Raw genomic sequence first — 18,593 nt, forward strand, 5'->3', positions numbered from 1 at the left:
GAACTCAATTTTTTGGGGCAAGGTTTGTTGAGAAAATTGAGTGAGTGATTTGACATGCAGCTGAGGGGCAGTGAATACATAGCAGAGAGGCAAAGTTAGTACCAGGAGGATCAGCGCAGAGCCGGGAGAGGGACGCAGAGCTAGCTAGAGGCCACGCAGAGGTAGCCAGGAGTTGCGCAGAGCCAGAGAGGGCCAACGTGTGAGACGCAGAGGGTCCAGGGGCTGATGCAAAGGCTCCAGAAGCTGACGCAGAGCCCAGAGAGGCTGACGCTGGGCCAGAGAGGCTGACGCAGGGCCTAGAGGCAGCGCTGGGAGCATTTCGTGGGACAAACTGAGAGCTGGAGAGCCGGATAGGGTGACGCAGTCCCTATCAGAGTGACGCAGAGCAACAGAAGCTGCATTGTTGCTGTGGGATCGTTCATCCAGTGATTTAGCCAGAATATCTGTCTCCGACTGAGAGGTACTACTGCCGAGGGCATTCTCTGTTGGGTGACCCATTTCTGGCGCCCACGTTGTATTCTGAAACTGCATAATAATAAAACCTTTTGAATAGCTGCACCAGTTTTTCGGCATTGGGTGTTTCCAGGTACATTAGTCCAAAAACAACGGTGTCACTTGTGTGCTTGTTTACTTTCAGTTGATGATCTATGTGTCGATACTGTACTTGTATTTATTTTCAGTATTTACATGGTAAATAACTTGTTAAGTAATTGAGTAAGTAGGAAGAAATAAATCAGATAGTACAGGAAGAATTTTTAACGGGTTAAAATTAGAAATTCCAACATGGTATTAGAGCGTGGTTGCAAATCACAGGATAACTGACAGCATCAGCCGAGCAGAGCAGTAGCAGCAAAAAACAACTGTCCCAAGTGACAAAAGTTGTTCCTAGCAGAAAGCAGCAAGGAAGGGGTGACGCAGAGTGCCTGCGTCATTAGTTCGAGCCAGGAGGAGGATTAGTGCAATGGCAGAGAGGAGCAGACCTGACCTACGCAGTGCCTGGTCATCTTTCTTACCGCAGTGGCAGAGAGGAGCAGACCTGACCTATGTAGTGCCTGGTCATCTTTCTCAGCCAGGAAGGGTTGACGCTGTGGCCAAGAGGTGCATATTTCGCCGGTGTCGGGATTGTGCAAAGCATAGAGGCTTAGTTCTTCAAGTTGCGTAGGTATAGGGGTTGCAGAGCAAAACTAGTGGGGTATGGTCAGAACAATACCTAACAAGGCAAGACCAAGGAGGAGGAATTTCTAGAAAGGAAATCAAGACTCAGAGGGAGTCGAACTGAGGACTTCCAAGAGGGAAGTAAAGAGACACAGAGGAGCCAGAAGAAGAGCAACAAGATAGCAGTGAATGGGTTGAGAGATCAGGATAGACTGGACGAAGCTTCCAACTTCGTAGTCTGGAAGGCTAGGATCTTGTCCATTCTAGACAGGAATTGCATCAATCACTTCGCCTTGAAAACGATAGCGATCCTAGTTGACCCAGCTGAAAATGAGAAGTATGAGCAGGCAATGGCTAGGGCAAAGTGCATCATCCTTGATGGGGTCAAGGATCATGTGGTGTTGCATATTGCTGAGAAGGACACGACAAATGAGATGTTGGAGGCCCTAAAGAAATTGTACCAGCATACTTTCGTGCAGAGGAAGATGTTACTTGAAAATCAGTTGCGGTCATACCATATGCAGAAGGGAGAGCAGATAGATGTCTTCCTCGGTGGATTGAAGGAGATCCAAGACCAGCTAACTTCCATAGGGGCATGCCGGATCAGGAACTGATGGTGAGGACCACATTGAACGTAGTGTCAAAGGATTGGGGGGTATTTGTCGAGAGCATACTGGGTAGGTCGAGCCTTCCAGATTGGGAGGTGATTTGGGGTAGCATCGGATGTGCTCTAGCGACGAAAATTGGTGGAGAGGCTAAGGCACATGAGATCTCCAATACCCAGAAAGGGTTTGGGCAGATTCTAAACAGTTTGGGAGATATTAAAATAATTAATATTTTTAATGGAGTCCCTAAGTCTAAACTTAGGCAAAATAAAATATTAATGTGAATTAATATAAAACTATGTTAGAATGATCCAAAAGGCATGGATCAAGCTAGATCTAATCTTAGCCATTGATTAGGGAATTAATCTCGGTCGTTGATATGTCAACGAAAAAAGTATAAGAGGAGGCTTGAGGGTCACTTGGAGAGAACACCAGAGTGATTAGTCATTCTATTCTCTAGAGTGAGGTTTGCTAAGAGAGATAGAATTAGTGATCGGGAGTTGTAGCTGAGGGGCATTGAGTACAAAGAGACAGAGAGGCAGAGATAGTGCTGGGAGAGCAGCGTAGCAGCCGGGGAGAGTGATGCAGAGCCACGCAGAGGAAGTCCAGAGTTGCGCAGAGCCTTAGAGAGGCCAGCGTTGCTGACGCAGAGGGCCAGAAGGCTGACGCAGGGCCTCCTAAGGCTAACACAGACCCATCTGGGGTGACGCAGGGCCAGTGCTAGGCAGAGAGGGGCTGACGCAGTCCAAAAAGGCTGACACTGGGGTTTCTAGGGCAGATTGGTGCTGAGTAGCTGCCAGAAGGATTATTCGGGGTTTTAGCCAAGAGATTTGTCTCAAACTAAGAGGTATTACTGCCAAGGAAATTCTCTGTTGGGTAGGCCAGTTTCGGCACCCAGATTGTACTCTGATATTGCTTAATAAGAAAACCCTCAGATAACTGCACTGGTTTTCCCACATTGGGTTTTTCTAGGGACATTGGTCCAAAAATAATGGTGTCATATGGTGTGATTGTTTCTGTTTCCTTTAGTTGTTGATCTGTAATATGTTGAGCATGCACTAGTGTTTATTTTCAGTATTTACATTGTAAATAACTTGTTAAGTAACATAACAAGTAGGTAGGAATAAATCAAATAAAGTGCATGGAGGGTTTCTAACTAAAAAGACTTAGAAACTTCAATAGGAGGAACTGTGGGCGGCTCTTCGTCAAGAAGAGATCAGACGGGTGACCAAGGTGAGGAGTAGCGGAAAAGGGGCCAGAATCAAGGAGGAGGAAGAAGAAGATGCGGCTCTCGCATCTGTAGGAAAGCAGGAGAAGAGAAAGAAGAAGGACCTCTCTAAGGTCAAATGCTTCCATTGTGGGGAACTAGGTCACTATGTGAACTAGTGTCCGAGGAAGAAGAGTAAGGGAGAGGCTTCTGAAACCAACGCAGCGCTAGCGAGGGTGGAGAAAGAAGTGGAGACAGATGACGACTGTGCCATGAGTGCTCATGTGCCACTCGAAAAGAAGTGGGGAGACATCAAGTTGTAGTCATGAGGACTATAGGCAATGAGGGGCAGGATCCTTGAGGTACCCAACCTCTTGGATTATACCTTGCTTCAGGAGCCCGGAAGAGGAGTAGTAGGATTGGCAGATGTCGATAGAGACGGATGCAGATGAAGCCGCAAAGAGTACTACAGTGCAGGAGTCCTGGGACAACGCAGAGGCTAGTAGGATGCAACAGTGCGAGAAGCACGGGAGTATTGCACCAATGCAGGATGGCACGAAGAGGTGTGCAATGGTGTGAGATGCATGGAGTTGTTGCAGCAGCGTAGAGGTCAGTAGAAGGAGCACTTGTTAGCAGCAGAGGGAGCTTTAGCAACGGGAGAGTTTCTAGCCTGAGAGAGATGTCAGAGTTGGGAGGATCAGTTACTTACTTCTTAGTAACTGAGTTGTAGTGCAACGGTTAGCAGTGGCAGTGCTATGGACAACACAATGCAGCATGATGAGAGGGGTTGCAGTGCAGATGCAATAGTGGCAGTGGCATGGCCATGGGTAGCAGTACATGATGCAGCATTGTAGAGAATGTTTGGCAGGGAGGCCTAGCATTAGCAATTTAGCACATGGACCGATGCTGGATGATCAAGGTGATACTCAATGAGGAGTATTACTAGAGGACAATTCTCACTAAGAGGGAGTGTTGGTTTGGGGTTGCATTGGATATGCTCTAGCCACGAAAATTGGAGGAGAGGCTAAAGCACATGAGATCTCCAAGATCCAAAAATGGTTTGAACAAAATCTAACCGGTTTGGGAGATATTAAAATAATTAATATTTTTAATGTAGTTCCTAAGTCTAAACATAGGAAAAATAAAATATTAATGGGTATTAAGATAAAACTAGGTTAGAATGGTCCAAAAGACAAGGATCAAGCAAAATCTAATATTAGCCGTTGATTAGAGATTTAATCTTGGCTGTTGATGGACCAACGAGAAAAGTATAAGAGGAGACTTGAGGGTCAGTTGGAGAACACACCAAGAGAGATGAAGAACTCGATTTTCGGGGGCAAGGTTTGCTGAGGAAATTGAGTGAGTGACTTGAGTTGTCGCTGAGAGGCAGTGAATACATAACAGAGAGACAGAGTTAGTACCAGGAGGATCAACGCAAAGCCGGGAGAGGGATGCAGAGCCAGCTAGAGGCCACGCAGAGGCAGCCAGGAGTTGCGCAGAGGTAGAGAGGGCCAGCGTGTGAGACGCAAAGGCTCCAAAAGCTGACGCAGAATCCAGAGAGGCTGACGTAGGGCCTAGAGGCAGCGCTGGGAGCATTTCGTGGGACAGACTGAGAGCTGAAGAGCCAGATAGGATGACACAGTCCCTATCAGAGTGACGCAAAGCAACAGAAGTTGCATTGTTGTTGTGGGATCGTGCATTCGGTGATTTAGCCAGAATATCTATCTCCGAGTGAGAGGTACTACTGCCAAGGGCATTCTCTGTTGGGTGAGCCATTTCTGGCGCCCAGGTTGTATTCTAAAACTACATAATAATAAAACCCTCTGAATAGCTGCACCGACTTTCCTGCATTGGGTTTTTTTGGGGACATTAGTCCAAAAACAACGGTATCACTTGTGTGCTTGTTTACTTTCAGTTGATGATCTGTATGTGTTGATACTATACTTGTATTTATTTTCAGTATTTACATGGTAAATAACATGTTAAGTAATTGAACAAGTAGGAAGAAATAAATCAGATAGTACAGGAAGAATTTTTAACGGGTTAAAATTAGAAAAGCCAATAAGCACTTCAACGGACACAAGGAAGTTCTCTCTAATCTGAGAGAGGAGGAAACAACTCGGAAATTATTCTTGGACACGATGCCACCTATCCCACAAGGGGTGTAGGGAATGTTACTCTTCAATTGGATCAAGGTATATGTACCTGATCTCGAGAAGAACCTGGTGTCCATTTTGGAAATGGAAGATATTCATTGATGGAAAGGTACATATTTGAAAAAGTAACTTTAAATATGCTTTTGAATTCAGGGTTGGCAATTTGTATCAAGTTGCAGGAAGTCCAATGGGGACCATGTCGTGTGACACATCTCTTCTATAGCACCGGAGGTCTGCTCACTCCTGATGTGAGACAGATGGTGACAGAGATGCCTGAATTCAAGAAGAGCATGAAGGTACATGTCCGAGATGTACCGAAGGAAAACTCACAAGGGGACCATTCCCCTCATGTAGCAAGTACACAAATTTGGAACAACCCGAGGGGTTTGAGATTCATGATTTGGAATCTCATGTATACAAGTTGATGAAAGCTCTCTATGATTTAGAGCTAACACCCTGTTGACCTCTTCTGGTCAACTACCCATGCATTGCACCCCGTTTTTCTTGATAGAAAGAAGCAGCACCTGATCAGCATGTCCGTGCCATCCTGCCATCATCAGCAGCTTGATCTTTTTGATTGTAAACCCAGTCTGCATGTATTAATTGTAAATAATCTTAGCAGACATGAGTCATGTATGTAATTTGCCTAGGTGGACCTAACTTTCTGATGATAGTCTACGTCCCGGAAGGTTTTTCGTCTCACCGATCCACGGATCGGCAGAGTTTTCCTTCAAACCTGACCCCAAAGCCGGGATTGATTTTGTCATTAGAACTTTAGGAGAATCCTAGTGTGTTGATTTGCTAGATTATCGTGGTGTCGCAGAGCTGGGTGTTTTATCAGGGTCTGTATTAAGTGGGCTTGTCCCCTTGAGATGTAAATTGTAAAAGTCATGATGTAATGTGTCCTGAGGGTCGAGAAATGTTTTAAGTCCCCTCATGAGTCCTAAGTCCTAGGTCCTAGGTGATGTTTCCGAAAGCTTAGTTCAGTGATCCATGTTAAATGAATTAAAAAATTAAAAAATGAATAAAAATAATAAAATTAAAAAAAAAAATAAAAAATAAAAAATAATAATAATAATAATTAAAAAATGAAGCAAAAACCCTAACTAATAAAATAATAATATTTTAAGTTAATAAATCGACGGATGAGATCAAGAGATGTCTTGATCCTCATCAACGGTCGAGATCATTTCTACATGGATCACTCGAACTAGCCGTTAGGATCATTCCCTTTATATAGGGTCTTAGGGGGTCATTTGAGATCATTGGATCTGTGAGTCAAAGACTGAAGAAGCTCTCTTGTAAATTTGTTTCTGGTTAATAAAGAAGACTTTGGGGTCCATATCTTGCTGGTGTTACTCTCTTGAAATGCTGTGAGATTGTTTTAATTTTCTGCATATGTTATTTTCAGCTGTTAATAATAGCTTTTGTAGAGTATTGTGGGTACAGGTATCTTGCTCACTTGCTAGGGTTTGGGTGCTGTTAGGGTTTCTGAAGTAATGGCAGGTATCTCCATTACTTCCTGAGATCTAGCAGCATTCTTGCCCTCTTTACTGATGGTTGTTTCTGAGCTGTGCAGAAAAACCCTTGCTGAAGAAGATTTGGTGGGCGTTAGGGGAAGTTCTCGGCTGAACCAGCCAACTCCCACAAGCATTTTCTGCTGAGCCCAGTGGATTTGATCCTGGGTCTATCATTCGGTTTTATTTTTCTGATCTGCATGAGAGAATTTCTGAAGTTTTTTTCACAGTGACAATCTGAAATTTCTTTTCTTTAAAATTTTCCTGTTCTTATTGTTAAATCTGGCTGTGAAGGGGCTAAATCTGTACATTAAATTAGCTGATCTAGGGTTTCAAATTTTTTTTTACAGTTTTCATTAGGGTTTTGTTTTCGTGTACAGGGCTTTCATTGCACTGACTAGGGTTTTCATCAAGATCAGATTTTCAGGAGCTCGTGACTGTCCAGATTACAGCAATCCTGTGCTTACAATCGTGGCTATCTTTCAACTGTTGTACTGGCATTTTCATTCATTCAGTAAACAAGGATCAAATTTCGGCTCGGGGTTATACGCTATTTGATTTGTCTCAGAAATAAAATTTATAGCTGTAGATTGGGGTTACGATTCCACTCCGCCGCAAAGATTGCACTAATCCGAGTCATATCGTTAGAGCCGTAAGAGCCATATTTACCGCCGGCCTGTCAAAGACAAGAACGAATCAAGAAATCTGAGAAAGTGCGTGGAGATAACTGGAGCTCTAAAACGATTTTTCGATCAGAGGCATCAACCGTCACTCACTCCGGCAGCTGGTTTAGATTCGGTCTGCGGCTCAGATGAGATCCAAACAGTCTCAATCAAAACGCCCCGCTGCACTTTCTTTTGCCATCGTATGCCATTGAAAACTCGTCCAAGGCCGCAGGTGCAACAACAAACAAATTTTCGACTTCAAATTTTTCTGTGTGGCAAATACATCATGCGTCGAAGCTAAGCCTGCGTTCCTCCATTGAAATCTCACGGATCTGCACACAATGAGAAAGGGAAAACGCGGAATCGATACCAGGTAATACGTTGGGTCAAAACGCGTGATTTTTGTGGACGGGCCAGGTAACTGCGTCTTCGTTGAATTAATTTTTGGTAAGTCGAGCGCTCGAAATCAGTTCCGTAAGTTTACTCTCAAGTCTTCGCTGTAGTTTTGATGCGTTTCCGTCAGGGCAGGCGTAGGTTAGTGTAGATTGTGATTTAAAATTTAATTTAATCTTTGGTTTTTGCTATAGTTCGTTTTATTTAGGTTAGATTTTTTGTATTGTAAAAGGGCTTTGGGATTTTGTTTAATATTAACTCATATAAAAAAAATAAAAAAATGAAAAGGGGTTAGCTTAGGTTTGTTTTATAATTTTGATTTGGTTAGATTTAAAATTTTCGTGTAGTTTTGTTTTTTTTTATTTAAAATAGTTTTTTTTTTAATATTTAGTCCTTAGATTAAGTTTTAATTAGACTTTAGGTTAGATTTTAATTTAATTTAATAGTTTAGTTTTAAAGTTAATTTAGTTTTAGAATTTTAATTTTTAGATTTTTAATTTCCATAATATTGAAAAATAAAAAATTGAAAAAAGATTTAAATTTTTTTTTAAAAAAATAAAAATTTTGTGGGAAATTATTTTTGCAAAGTCTCAAGAGCTTTCACGTTATATCTTTATTGCTGAGATCTAAAGTTTTCAAGCCGAGATGCGAAATTGATATCTGGTTGATGGTTTATGATTCTCGTGGTGATTTAAAGTATTCATCTTTTCAAATTTTTAGCTGCTGGATATCGTTTTTGTCATTCTAAGAGCATTGTGTTTTAGCTGATGATAGATGGTTGCTGTTCATGGTCCATGTTTCTATATCATTTAAAAAGTAATCATTTAAACATTAACTCCACAAGGCACTGGTCTATTAAATCTTTAAATCCATCTAGTGCTTATCATATCGTGTATCGTGTCTCCCACCCAACTGTTTGGCAGTTGGTCTTCACTATCTCGCAGGGTCTACCCCCCTTAGCCGCGGGAGGCCGGCTTAAACGGAGGGATCGGGGATCAGAGTGACAGCCCCCGGTCTGAGCGTTGTCGTGTCAATCTGCGCGACAACACACCCCGAGCTTGATAAGAGAGGATTGATAGCTGTTTGATGAAGCTGAGATTCACTAGGAGTGAAGACGGTCCAAACCATTGTTTAAAGGTTGTGGATGATAGACCTCTCATACTGGCACTTTATGAGGAAAACCTCTTTCTGACAGGTGTAGGCCCTCTCATTTGCAAAAGTAAGAAGGAGTTGGATTCCAGATTTGGAATGGTGAACTGCAAGCCCGTGACTACCTCGATGAAGCCTAACTTTAAGAAGTTATGCGGTAGTGATGTCGGACCTGATTTGAGAAATTCCTCTGAGTTTCTTAAACTCTTTCTAGCATTGATGTTCTTGGTGAACTCCCGTCGAGATATATGTTTTGCAGTTAGCATGTTGAGCTCATATATGGTTGAGCGTCACTGGATTGGCGTTAAGAATCTTTTGAGATATCTTCAGGGCACAATCTCTCATGGATTGAGATACACTGTCGGAAATGTGAAGCTGCATGATTATTCTGATGTTGACTAGGCAAGCAGTGTGGGGGATCGCAAGAGCACTTATGAGTGTTGGTTCTCTTTGGGTTTTGCGTCGATATCTTGGATGAGAAGGAAGCAAAAGTCGGTTGTTTTGAGCACCACTGAGGCCAAATACGTAACTGAGAGTATGGCCTCCTATGAAGTTGTCTGGTTGTGGAAGCTCTTTAGTGAGCTGTTTGGACACGTGATGGATACCATCGCGATCTTCTGTGACAACCAGCGGGGGATTCGATTGTTGAGGAATCCCATGTTTTATGATCGCTCCCTGCATATAGACATTAGGTAACATTTTATCTAGGATATGGTACAACAACGAGCATGGAGGCTCCTTTGTATCGGAACTGATGTGCAGGTCGCCGATATTCAGATGAATCCCCTGGGAAAGGTCAAATTTGTGACTTTCCAAGAATGACTAGGAGTCGTGGAGAGACTCTCTCCTGAAGGTCTTGTATGAGATGGACATTGAGCTCTGGGGGGCTTGGGGATACATCGTGGAGCGATGACCAACCATAGGGTGAGTGGTTCAACCTTTCCCTAGTGGTCTGCTATGTAGGTAGGATGAGTGGTTCATCTTTCTCCTGCCGAGACACAAAATCATAGGGTGAGTGGTTCAGCGGCCAGCCTTCCCCTAGTGGTTTGCTGTGTATAAGGTGAGTGGTTCAGCTTTCCCTTGGGATACCCATGGTGACATGTAGGCAGGATGAGTGGTTCATCCTTCTCCTGCTGAGACATCCTACCCATGCAGTCTGGGACTCATGGGAAGTACCTCTCATTTGGCCAATGAGTAGGGAAATGAGGATAGGGACCATAGTAGTATCAATGGATGCATCATGTATCTATCGTACTCCCGCTGCTAGGATGATATTAATCTAGGATCAATGAAACTGACTTCGGGTCAGTATGAGTGGTTTGAGACACTCTTTTGGAACTGAATTCTAATCAGTAAGAGTGATATAAATCACTCTCTTTTGGAACTGATTTCGGATCAGTAAGAGTGGTATGATACACTCTTTATTTGGAATTGATTTCGGATCAATAAGAGTGGTATGATACACTCTCTTTATTTGGAACTGATTTCGGATTAGTAAGAGTGGTATGAGACACTCTCTTCATATGGGACTGACTTCGGGTCAGTAGAGAATGGTATGAGACATTCTCGATCAATTCTTCTTCTTCATGGTTCAGCAGAGCAGAGCAGAGCAGTGCAGGGCACTGATGGCAGAGATAGCACAGTCTGGCAGATGGATCAGCGGATGGAGTTCTCCCTAGTTGAGAGGGAGTGTTAAAATTGGCAACTAGGGCCAAACTCCATGTGGGTCATCTTATTTATGGCAGTTGATATTTTTCTTGGATTCCTCTCATCGAGAGGTGTAGGATTGATCTAAAGATCATCCGATTCCGATAAGTATTCATGGAGATATGAATTTATTTGTGTTATGGGACAATTCGTCAAGGTCGGCTAGCAACCGAATTGCCCCCACTTATGCTCAACGTTTTAGTATAAATCAAGGTGCCTTGAAAGTCATTTGGACACACACTCCTTTTGTGATCTCTTCCTCTCCACTTATCTTTGGGTTTTGGTGGGAGGAAAGATCCTAAGAGTATACGCTTCCCTAAGAAGATGATGCCCTAACTACAATGCTGTCATGAAAAGAGAACACTCTTCGCTGTCAAGGAAGGAGCTATATATACATTGTCCTAAAGGGTCTACCCTAGCCCTAGATGTTGTTGATCCAAGTATGCAATGTTCTCAAAGGAATAGCTATGAAACTAAGACAACATAGCCGTAGGAAGAGAGGGGTCTTGGGCAGCATGGAAGCAAGGGTTTGAAGTCTGCTACAGGAGGCTGAAGCTGAGGCAAGTGTAGATTGTTTTAGGGCTGGAATCTTGCTGTTTCAAGGGCTGAGAGAGTAGGCTACTAGGCCGAATCTTAGTAGGGCAGTACGCTATTGTTCTGAGATTGTTTGGTCACATTTTGTGGAGGCAGAAGCTACAGGAAGGTTGTTGTGCTAGGCCACAGGCCATAGCACATAGTTAGGGACTGCGTGACGGCTGTCAAGGATGGACAGTGCCCTAAAAAGGCAGCGTGGCATGGGAGGAAGCTTTCCAAGATGGGCCGCAGTCCTTATGGGGTTGGTTTGTTGACTATGGGGTATGTCTAGGGCTGTGTAAGTGCCCTAACCAGGTCTGCAGCAAACAACAGTATGCAAATATAAATGACAGCAGTACTGCTAATCTACCATGGACAAATTTGAGGGCTGACTTGAGCCCTTACATTCAGCGTGGAGGAGGAGAATCTATCCTTGCCTAGTCTGCAGTTTTTGGAGGGCTGTTTGAGGACTGTTGAGAGGAGTTTAGGGCTGCAGCAGTATGCCCAAGAGCCCTAACCAGAACAGTTAGGAACAACAAAGTGTCAAGCAGATTTGGAGCAGTGTTAGTGCTTTGATATTGACCAGATTCGGAACAGCTTGTGGGAGCCACGTGTTGGGTTAACATGGAGTGTTGAATACCTCAAAAGGGGTGCAACATGATATGGTATATTGCAGCAGCATGGTGCTGTAAGGTGCATGGAGTAACATGTTTTAGAAGCAGCAGTTGGATGATGCATGGTGTTAGAGACAGCAATGAGTGGTGCATCATAGTGCACAATGATGAGGTACAACTCCGTGATGGTGCAGCACAGTGATGATGTACATGGTATGATGTGTGCAACATAGTAATGAGGTCCAGCATGATGATTGGGTGCAGCACAATGAGGTGCAACACAGATAGGTACAGCTAGGTGATGGAATCACCTGTGTCTAGAGCAGCGATCTCATGTGACATCTTCTTAGAGAAGATCTCTACTCTTATTTAGATAAGTCAAAATGTTGACTTTTGATGTATGTACTATCTCTCTCTCTGCTCAACTATCGAAGAACACATAAGAATAATTGATCAAGGGTTTCCCCACATTGGGGTTTGTCCCTCGCTGGAGCCACATCTTGTGTCCTCTTGTCTTGGCTTGTCTTCTATGATTTATGTTTATGTTTTATTTGCATTTTACTATCATGCTAAATGTGATTGCTAATCTGGAATTGATATTGAGATAATGTGGAAAATTGAAGTAAATTTGCTATCAGCATAGAACATACCTAAAATTAACAAAAACCCATCTCATCCCTTGGTGAATTCAATCAAAATTCACAAGTTGTACTTATAAGTTCCAATTTATTTGATTTGAGGAGCTACTGTCAGCCATTGCTATTGTTGTAACAAGCTATTATATTAATATAATAAGGTTGGATCTAGCCGAGTTTGCATTTATCTATCTTGTGTTTTTGTGATTGAAGTATTTCCAGGTTATTTTGTGCTATTCTTGTTGAGAAAAAAATTATGGATTTTTTTTCCTAAAAGTCATAATTAAAATAATCCAGGATATTACAAATCTTGATGCTTATGGATAACTTGATTCTTGGAGCCCTTAAGTTTTGTCTTCACTCTTCAGTCAAGGGTGAGAGAAGTCAACTCAAGTTTCTTAGTGTCATATTTGAGAGGGGTGATTTGAGTTATTGACTTATTCCTAAGTGCTTGTTCACAGGTCTTTCATCAACACCTAGGTTTTTAGAATTCTTAACATCCCATAAGGGATCCTTTCCCCAAGATACCCCAAAATAGGCAGGTTCTTTTTCCTATATAATTAGGTATCAAGAATGTGAACAATAAGTTCACCTAAACAATAAAAGTGTTATATTGCTAAAAAATTATGAAGTTCTATTGAATTCCAATTTCCTATAATATAAAGTTATAAATCTTCACTTTTGGCATAGTAAATTCGATAAATTTCCCAAAATAATTATTACATGAAGAATGCACAAGACAAAAAGTTAAAGAGAAAAATGATAGTTGTTAAGAACATACCTCCATCCAAATTTGCCAGTTTCCCATGACCAGCAAGTTAAAAAGAGTGACCATACCACTCGGATAGTCATTAAAGTTGAAGACTAAGTAGCTTGTAGTTGTTAAGAATCCAAAGCCATTTTACAAAACCATATTATCAATATGACCTCACTTTATTAATGAATCATTTCTCAAGAATATGTTATTCCACACATGTATAAATAAACACACGACCAAAAAACTCTAAGAAAAAGGATACTCATCATTTTTGAAACTTGTCCCTTCCAGTTTAGGATTGTTTGCATAGACAAGGCCACCAAATAACTGCACACCAAAGATGCATTAGCCACATACCTATCAACGAAAAGAACAGATTCACTTAACACTATACATTAAATGATGATTTTACATTGAATATGTACATCTTAATAGACTTATACCTATCTCGCCATTCAAATTTCATTTTATTGTTAAGCATTTAAGGATGATTAATTCAACAGTCTACTTATCAATTACATACTAAATTAGTTATAAATAAAATACAATACTCTCAAGATTCTCATGCATATAGAACATCATAAGATGAAAACCAAAAATGTTGTATAGTTAAGCAAAATAAGTATTCTAACAAGCTATATGTTAGAGTGGGAACACACAGTATATTGTTATGAGTGATAAGAAAGTGTGGAAAAAATTCCAAATGTTTAGAAGGTTATCATTGATGTTAATGACCCATATTAACTATAGGCTAGTTATAAAAGTGGTCAAATAGATTATTACATGGTACATAAAAGAAACCCCTATTAATGTATTCAAGGACTCCCCTTTAATAAAATACGCATTCATCTTATCTCCCTCTCTCATGTTATGATTTATATGATCTAAATACCAACAACAACTGGAAATTGCTTGTTTTGTATGGAACTCGCATTTTTGGTTTAAATCAGCCCGTTATATAGAGGGGTTTATAAAGGTGCTTGGGCCCATAAAAACAACTTTAAAATTAAATAAAATTAATAAAACCTAAAATCCCAAACAACAAACCTAATAACTTTGTGCTATTTTGATTATATGTGATTTTCAAACATTTTCATGCAGAAAACAGACCAAAAAGAGGGTCCATTTTTTGTTTTATTTATTTATTTTTGTTCCGAGAGGGCAGTGGGGTGCTCATTCGTCATGGTCCCCTTAGCTAGGGGGATGATCCCCCCCCACCTTGTTGAATTTTGTAGCTATGGTTGGTTTTCATAATATTTTTATTTGTATTTGTAAAAGAAAATTTATTTGAGGCATGTTCTTCATGCTTGGAAGAAAACGAAAATCAATTATTTTGTATTCAAAAAGAAAAATATTATGAGGCTCATCAAGAGAGGAAAAATGAAAATTTTGAATTTGTATTTTGCCACCACAAGTGACCAAGTTGGCCCTCCAAGTGTCAAGTCAACCTGCCCATGAGACACCCTTTTGCATGGACGAAACACTATAAATTAAGCCTATTCGCTCTCCTCCAAAGGACGATTTGGATCACACATTATATCTCTGTTTTGGTGCGAAGAAGACAAGGATCATAAGGACAAAAATCAGAGGAAGATACTTGCTCGCTCTAGTAATCAAGGAGGCCGAGATCTAGATGTCTAACTGTGGCATAATATTTCTATGGTGTAGTGCGAAGGTTTTGTGGTTTTATGCGCATATATGAGGCTACAATTCTATGGCATCATTCAAGGTCTAAGACTGAGATAGAGGACAAGTTTCGGTCCTCTTGAGAACTTGTTCTGCGGTATATCTCTGTGGTACAGTGTGAACTCTGAGGCAGATTTGCTGGACGGTTTTTGGCTCTCTTGGAGACCTTATTGCAGAGAAATTTGTGGGCAGAATTGTGGAGGGTTGACTTGGTCATTGGTGGTTGGTCATCTTGCTCGTTAGGTGAGTTTGATGTATCTCTTGTTGCATTCATTCTCTAAAAGGAAAAGGTTGGCTGAGTTTTTCCCCCAAGTGGGTTTTCCCAAGGTAAAATATTGTGTTCTTTGTGTGGCTGTCTCTTTACGTTCCTACTGTCTTAATTGTCGATGTCTTCTGTGTAATTATTGAATGATGGAAAAATGAATAAGAATATGAAAAGATTAAAAATCATCAAAGATAAGTATCAGTATAGAAGACCCTTCAAAATCAACACCCCCCAAACCCTGTCCTCAAATTTTATTTACAAAGAATACAACAGATATACAACATTATGCACACTTACCTGCTATATACATAAGAAAATTTTGGATATTTGCATGTAATGATTTGGATGTACATGAATATGACTTTTTATTAAAATTTGAATATTTTGTGTATTGTCTATTTGATTGGTACTTTAATGTTTTGATCCAATTTCAATCTGGTTCATATTTTGGGGTCAATTAGTTCCATCATCAATTTAATTTTGATAACATTTGATCAAAGCAAATGCCATTTTCTTTGTGATTGGAGTTGCCAAATTATTCTAGGAGAATATGCCTTTATCAAACTGGTCTTGTCAAGAGAAGAAAGAGAGCAGACACATATATTAGGCATACACAAGTTTTAAGCTTTCTTAATTTGATAAGTGTTTCAAGCATAGAATTCAAAACATATTTGATAAATTCTCTTAGGTTTTTGAAGCAAAAACCTATGAAAAATCAAAAGCAATAAAAAGGAAAAGATGTGAAGAGGAGAGATGAAAAATTAAGAGAAACGGGAAAAACATGAACATGAGAAGCTCAATTTAAACACATCAATAAAGTTGATGACATGACACAAATAGGAGATAAGTGAATTGGTGTAGCAACGAACAAAGAAATGATAAAAGCAAGTACCCATGTCAAATTTAAATTCCTAGATACCACAAAATACTAAAATAGTCAATGCATGTAAAATTGTGCACAAAAAAGACCCAATGCAAACTACATAAGACATACACAATGTAGAGAAGAGTTAACAACCAAACCTAAAAATATACCCATGCAAAATTTGTTAGTTTTTGGTAGCTCGAATAGGTGTTCCAGTCTCTATTGGTGTCTATGAGGCTAAGGAACACAAGAGGATAATTAACTCCAAGGCCCAGGAAAAGATTTTAAGGGAAATGTCTTAATTAGATTAATTAGTCAATTAAGAATTATTTTCCGGCATCTAACTTAGAAAAAGAGGTTAATTAAATCATATTGATTGAGACAAAATCGATTTGCTCTAGTGACTTCTAGAAAAGTCATGAGAATGGGTCAAGATGATCTTAGCCATCGATTGGAGTTAGATCGTGGCCATTGATTCGTTAATCAGAGATTATAAAGAGCAAGTTGATGGGACTTTGGAGATCACTCAGAGACAACGAATTGCAGTGATAGCGAAGCCGCAGTGGAGAACACCAACAACGGCGTTTCAGTAGAGAGATTGAGAAGAGAATTTTCAGAGAAATTCTCCACAGCGATTCCAGAATTCCGAGAGATGGAAGGAGGCCGAATTATTCTGCAAGATGGGGGCCAATTCAACTAGTGTGTATAGCCATTTTATTTATTGTGAGTTGTCGAAGACTCATTTCAGTTGCTAGTTGCCAGAACGACCACTCGGAAGTACTGCGAGTTGGTCAATCGAGTTCCTGGAGGCAGATTCACTCACAAGATTGATTTTCCGGAGGCAGTGCGAGTTGTCAGAAAGGAGAATTCAAATTTCTAGTCAGCCAATGTGTATTGCAGGAGGAAGTGCAAATTTCCAAGAGAGGCCAAATTGTTTTGTAGAAAGAACCAGTTCCATTTTGCTACTAGGAGTGGAAAAAAAATATTTGTCGGAGCTTTTCCAGTGAGAGGCAAGCAATTGTTGTAATTCTCAATCTGCTGAAGATTTATTAATAACATAAACCCTCATCTGCAGAACTGGTTTTCCCCACGCTGGGGTTTTTCTTGTGAAATTTTAAATATTGTTACAATCACTGGTTATTATTCTCCTATCTTTTCAAATTATTTGTCAACAACAAAATACTTGTAACAAATACTAAATAAAACACTATTGCAACTTCACAGAAAAATAATTAACCATAGGAATTGAGAAAATTATGCGCACACACAAATAATTGACACCAATATTTTTAGACAAATGTCCCTGGAAAAACCATGAAGAAAAAACTATGAAAATTCCTAGATCTAACAATCTCTGGAATCCTATTGCAACCACGTGAATCTACTTCACCTAGATTGTAAATTACATTACAAACTTATTTCAGATTTCTTCTTAAAACATTGAAGTAAATTACTAAAGCATCCTACACCAATTAAATATGATTTTGAAACATAGAAATTGAGCAAGGAAAATAGAAACACATAGGACACAGTTATTTTTGGACAAAAGTGTTGGAAATAATACTAAGAGGGGGGGTGAATCAGTATTAGCAAGTCAATAATTTTTCATTTCCATAATCAGATTCATATATGCTACTTCAGTTTATAAAACTTGCGTGTATACGCAACTGTGGTTAAGGCAACTAGCGTATATCCTGCAGACTTAAGATTTAGTTAATTCTTCATATGTTGATCTTTAATTAGTGCATCAGAACCATATAAACAATAACTAGGTGCAGTAAAACCAGAACAGACAATCACACACAAAGAGACTTCTCTTCAAGCCTTAAGATCTTGACCCATTATTAGATCTTATCCTTCATCAAGCGCTAAGGTTCATCCTTGATTCAGATCTAGCAGTGCACCATAACCCAATAACCTGTATTTTAGATCTTTCTCTTCATTAGATATTCAATGCATGAGTACCTTTGCCTAATGATCTTCTCCTCCTTTTATAGTCCTAGGCCTTACTCAATACCATGGACCAAAACCACTTAGAACCAATACCTTGGACCAAATACTTGGGGTCAACACTTCTGACAGGATACCTTGGAACAATACCATGGATCAAAATACCATGGACCAAATACCACGGACCAAAACTAAGTTTTCCAACATGTACGCGCCTTTCCTTCCGTGAAAGTGTGTGTGTACGCTATACGTGCCTTTTGGTCTGCGAACCTGCGTGTACACGCGGCTTGGTCAATGGAGAACCTGCGTATACCTATCTTTCTTCATTTTGTGAGTCTGAACTGTGATCTGTCATCTGAGTGAGTTGCCATCAAGGACAACACCTGTGTCATAGTGCCAAATCTGAGTCATAATGCCAACAATCTCCCCCTTTGGACTTGATGGCAACCCCAAGTCACTCTCCCCCTTTGTCATCAAGGGCAAAGGGTTATGCTCCCCCTGAGTACATGTTGAATTCTCTGATATGCTGAAGTGTGCTGATTGAGCTCCATGCTCGAGTCCATGCTCCCCCTGAATATAAGCAAGATCTGCAAAAAGATGACTCTATACATACATCATAAATGACCTTCCTATCACCAATGACTCATACATACATCCATCTCCCAACCAAGTGGGGATATACCAAGTGTTTATA

At 40.5% G+C, this 18,593-nt stretch overlaps 1 protein-coding gene across 1 annotated transcript in view; it reads right to left on the reverse strand.

Annotated features, from left to right (window-relative positions):
- Positions 1-18,593, reverse strand: part of LOC149181003 (two pore calcium channel protein 1-like) — a 399,691-nt gene that overhangs the window by 94,096 nt on the left and 287,002 nt on the right. Inside the window, exons 15-16 of the mRNA XM_089414060.1 lie at positions 13,396-13,460; positions 13,158-13,248 (exon numbers count right to left, since the gene is read on the reverse strand). Of these exons, the coding sequence (XP_089270186.1) occupies positions 13,158-13,248; positions 13,396-13,460 (156 nt within the window). The remainder of the gene's footprint in view (positions 1-13,157; positions 13,249-13,395; positions 13,461-18,593) is intronic.

This window comes from Pinus tabuliformis, chromosome 3_2 (assembly GCF_031772625.1).
Source record: "Pinus tabuliformis cultivar Carrire ecotype Pingquan chromosome 3_2, CPIR1, whole genome shotgun sequence".
Lineage (NCBI taxonomy): Eukaryota > Viridiplantae > Streptophyta > Pinopsida > Pinales > Pinaceae > Pinus > Pinus tabuliformis.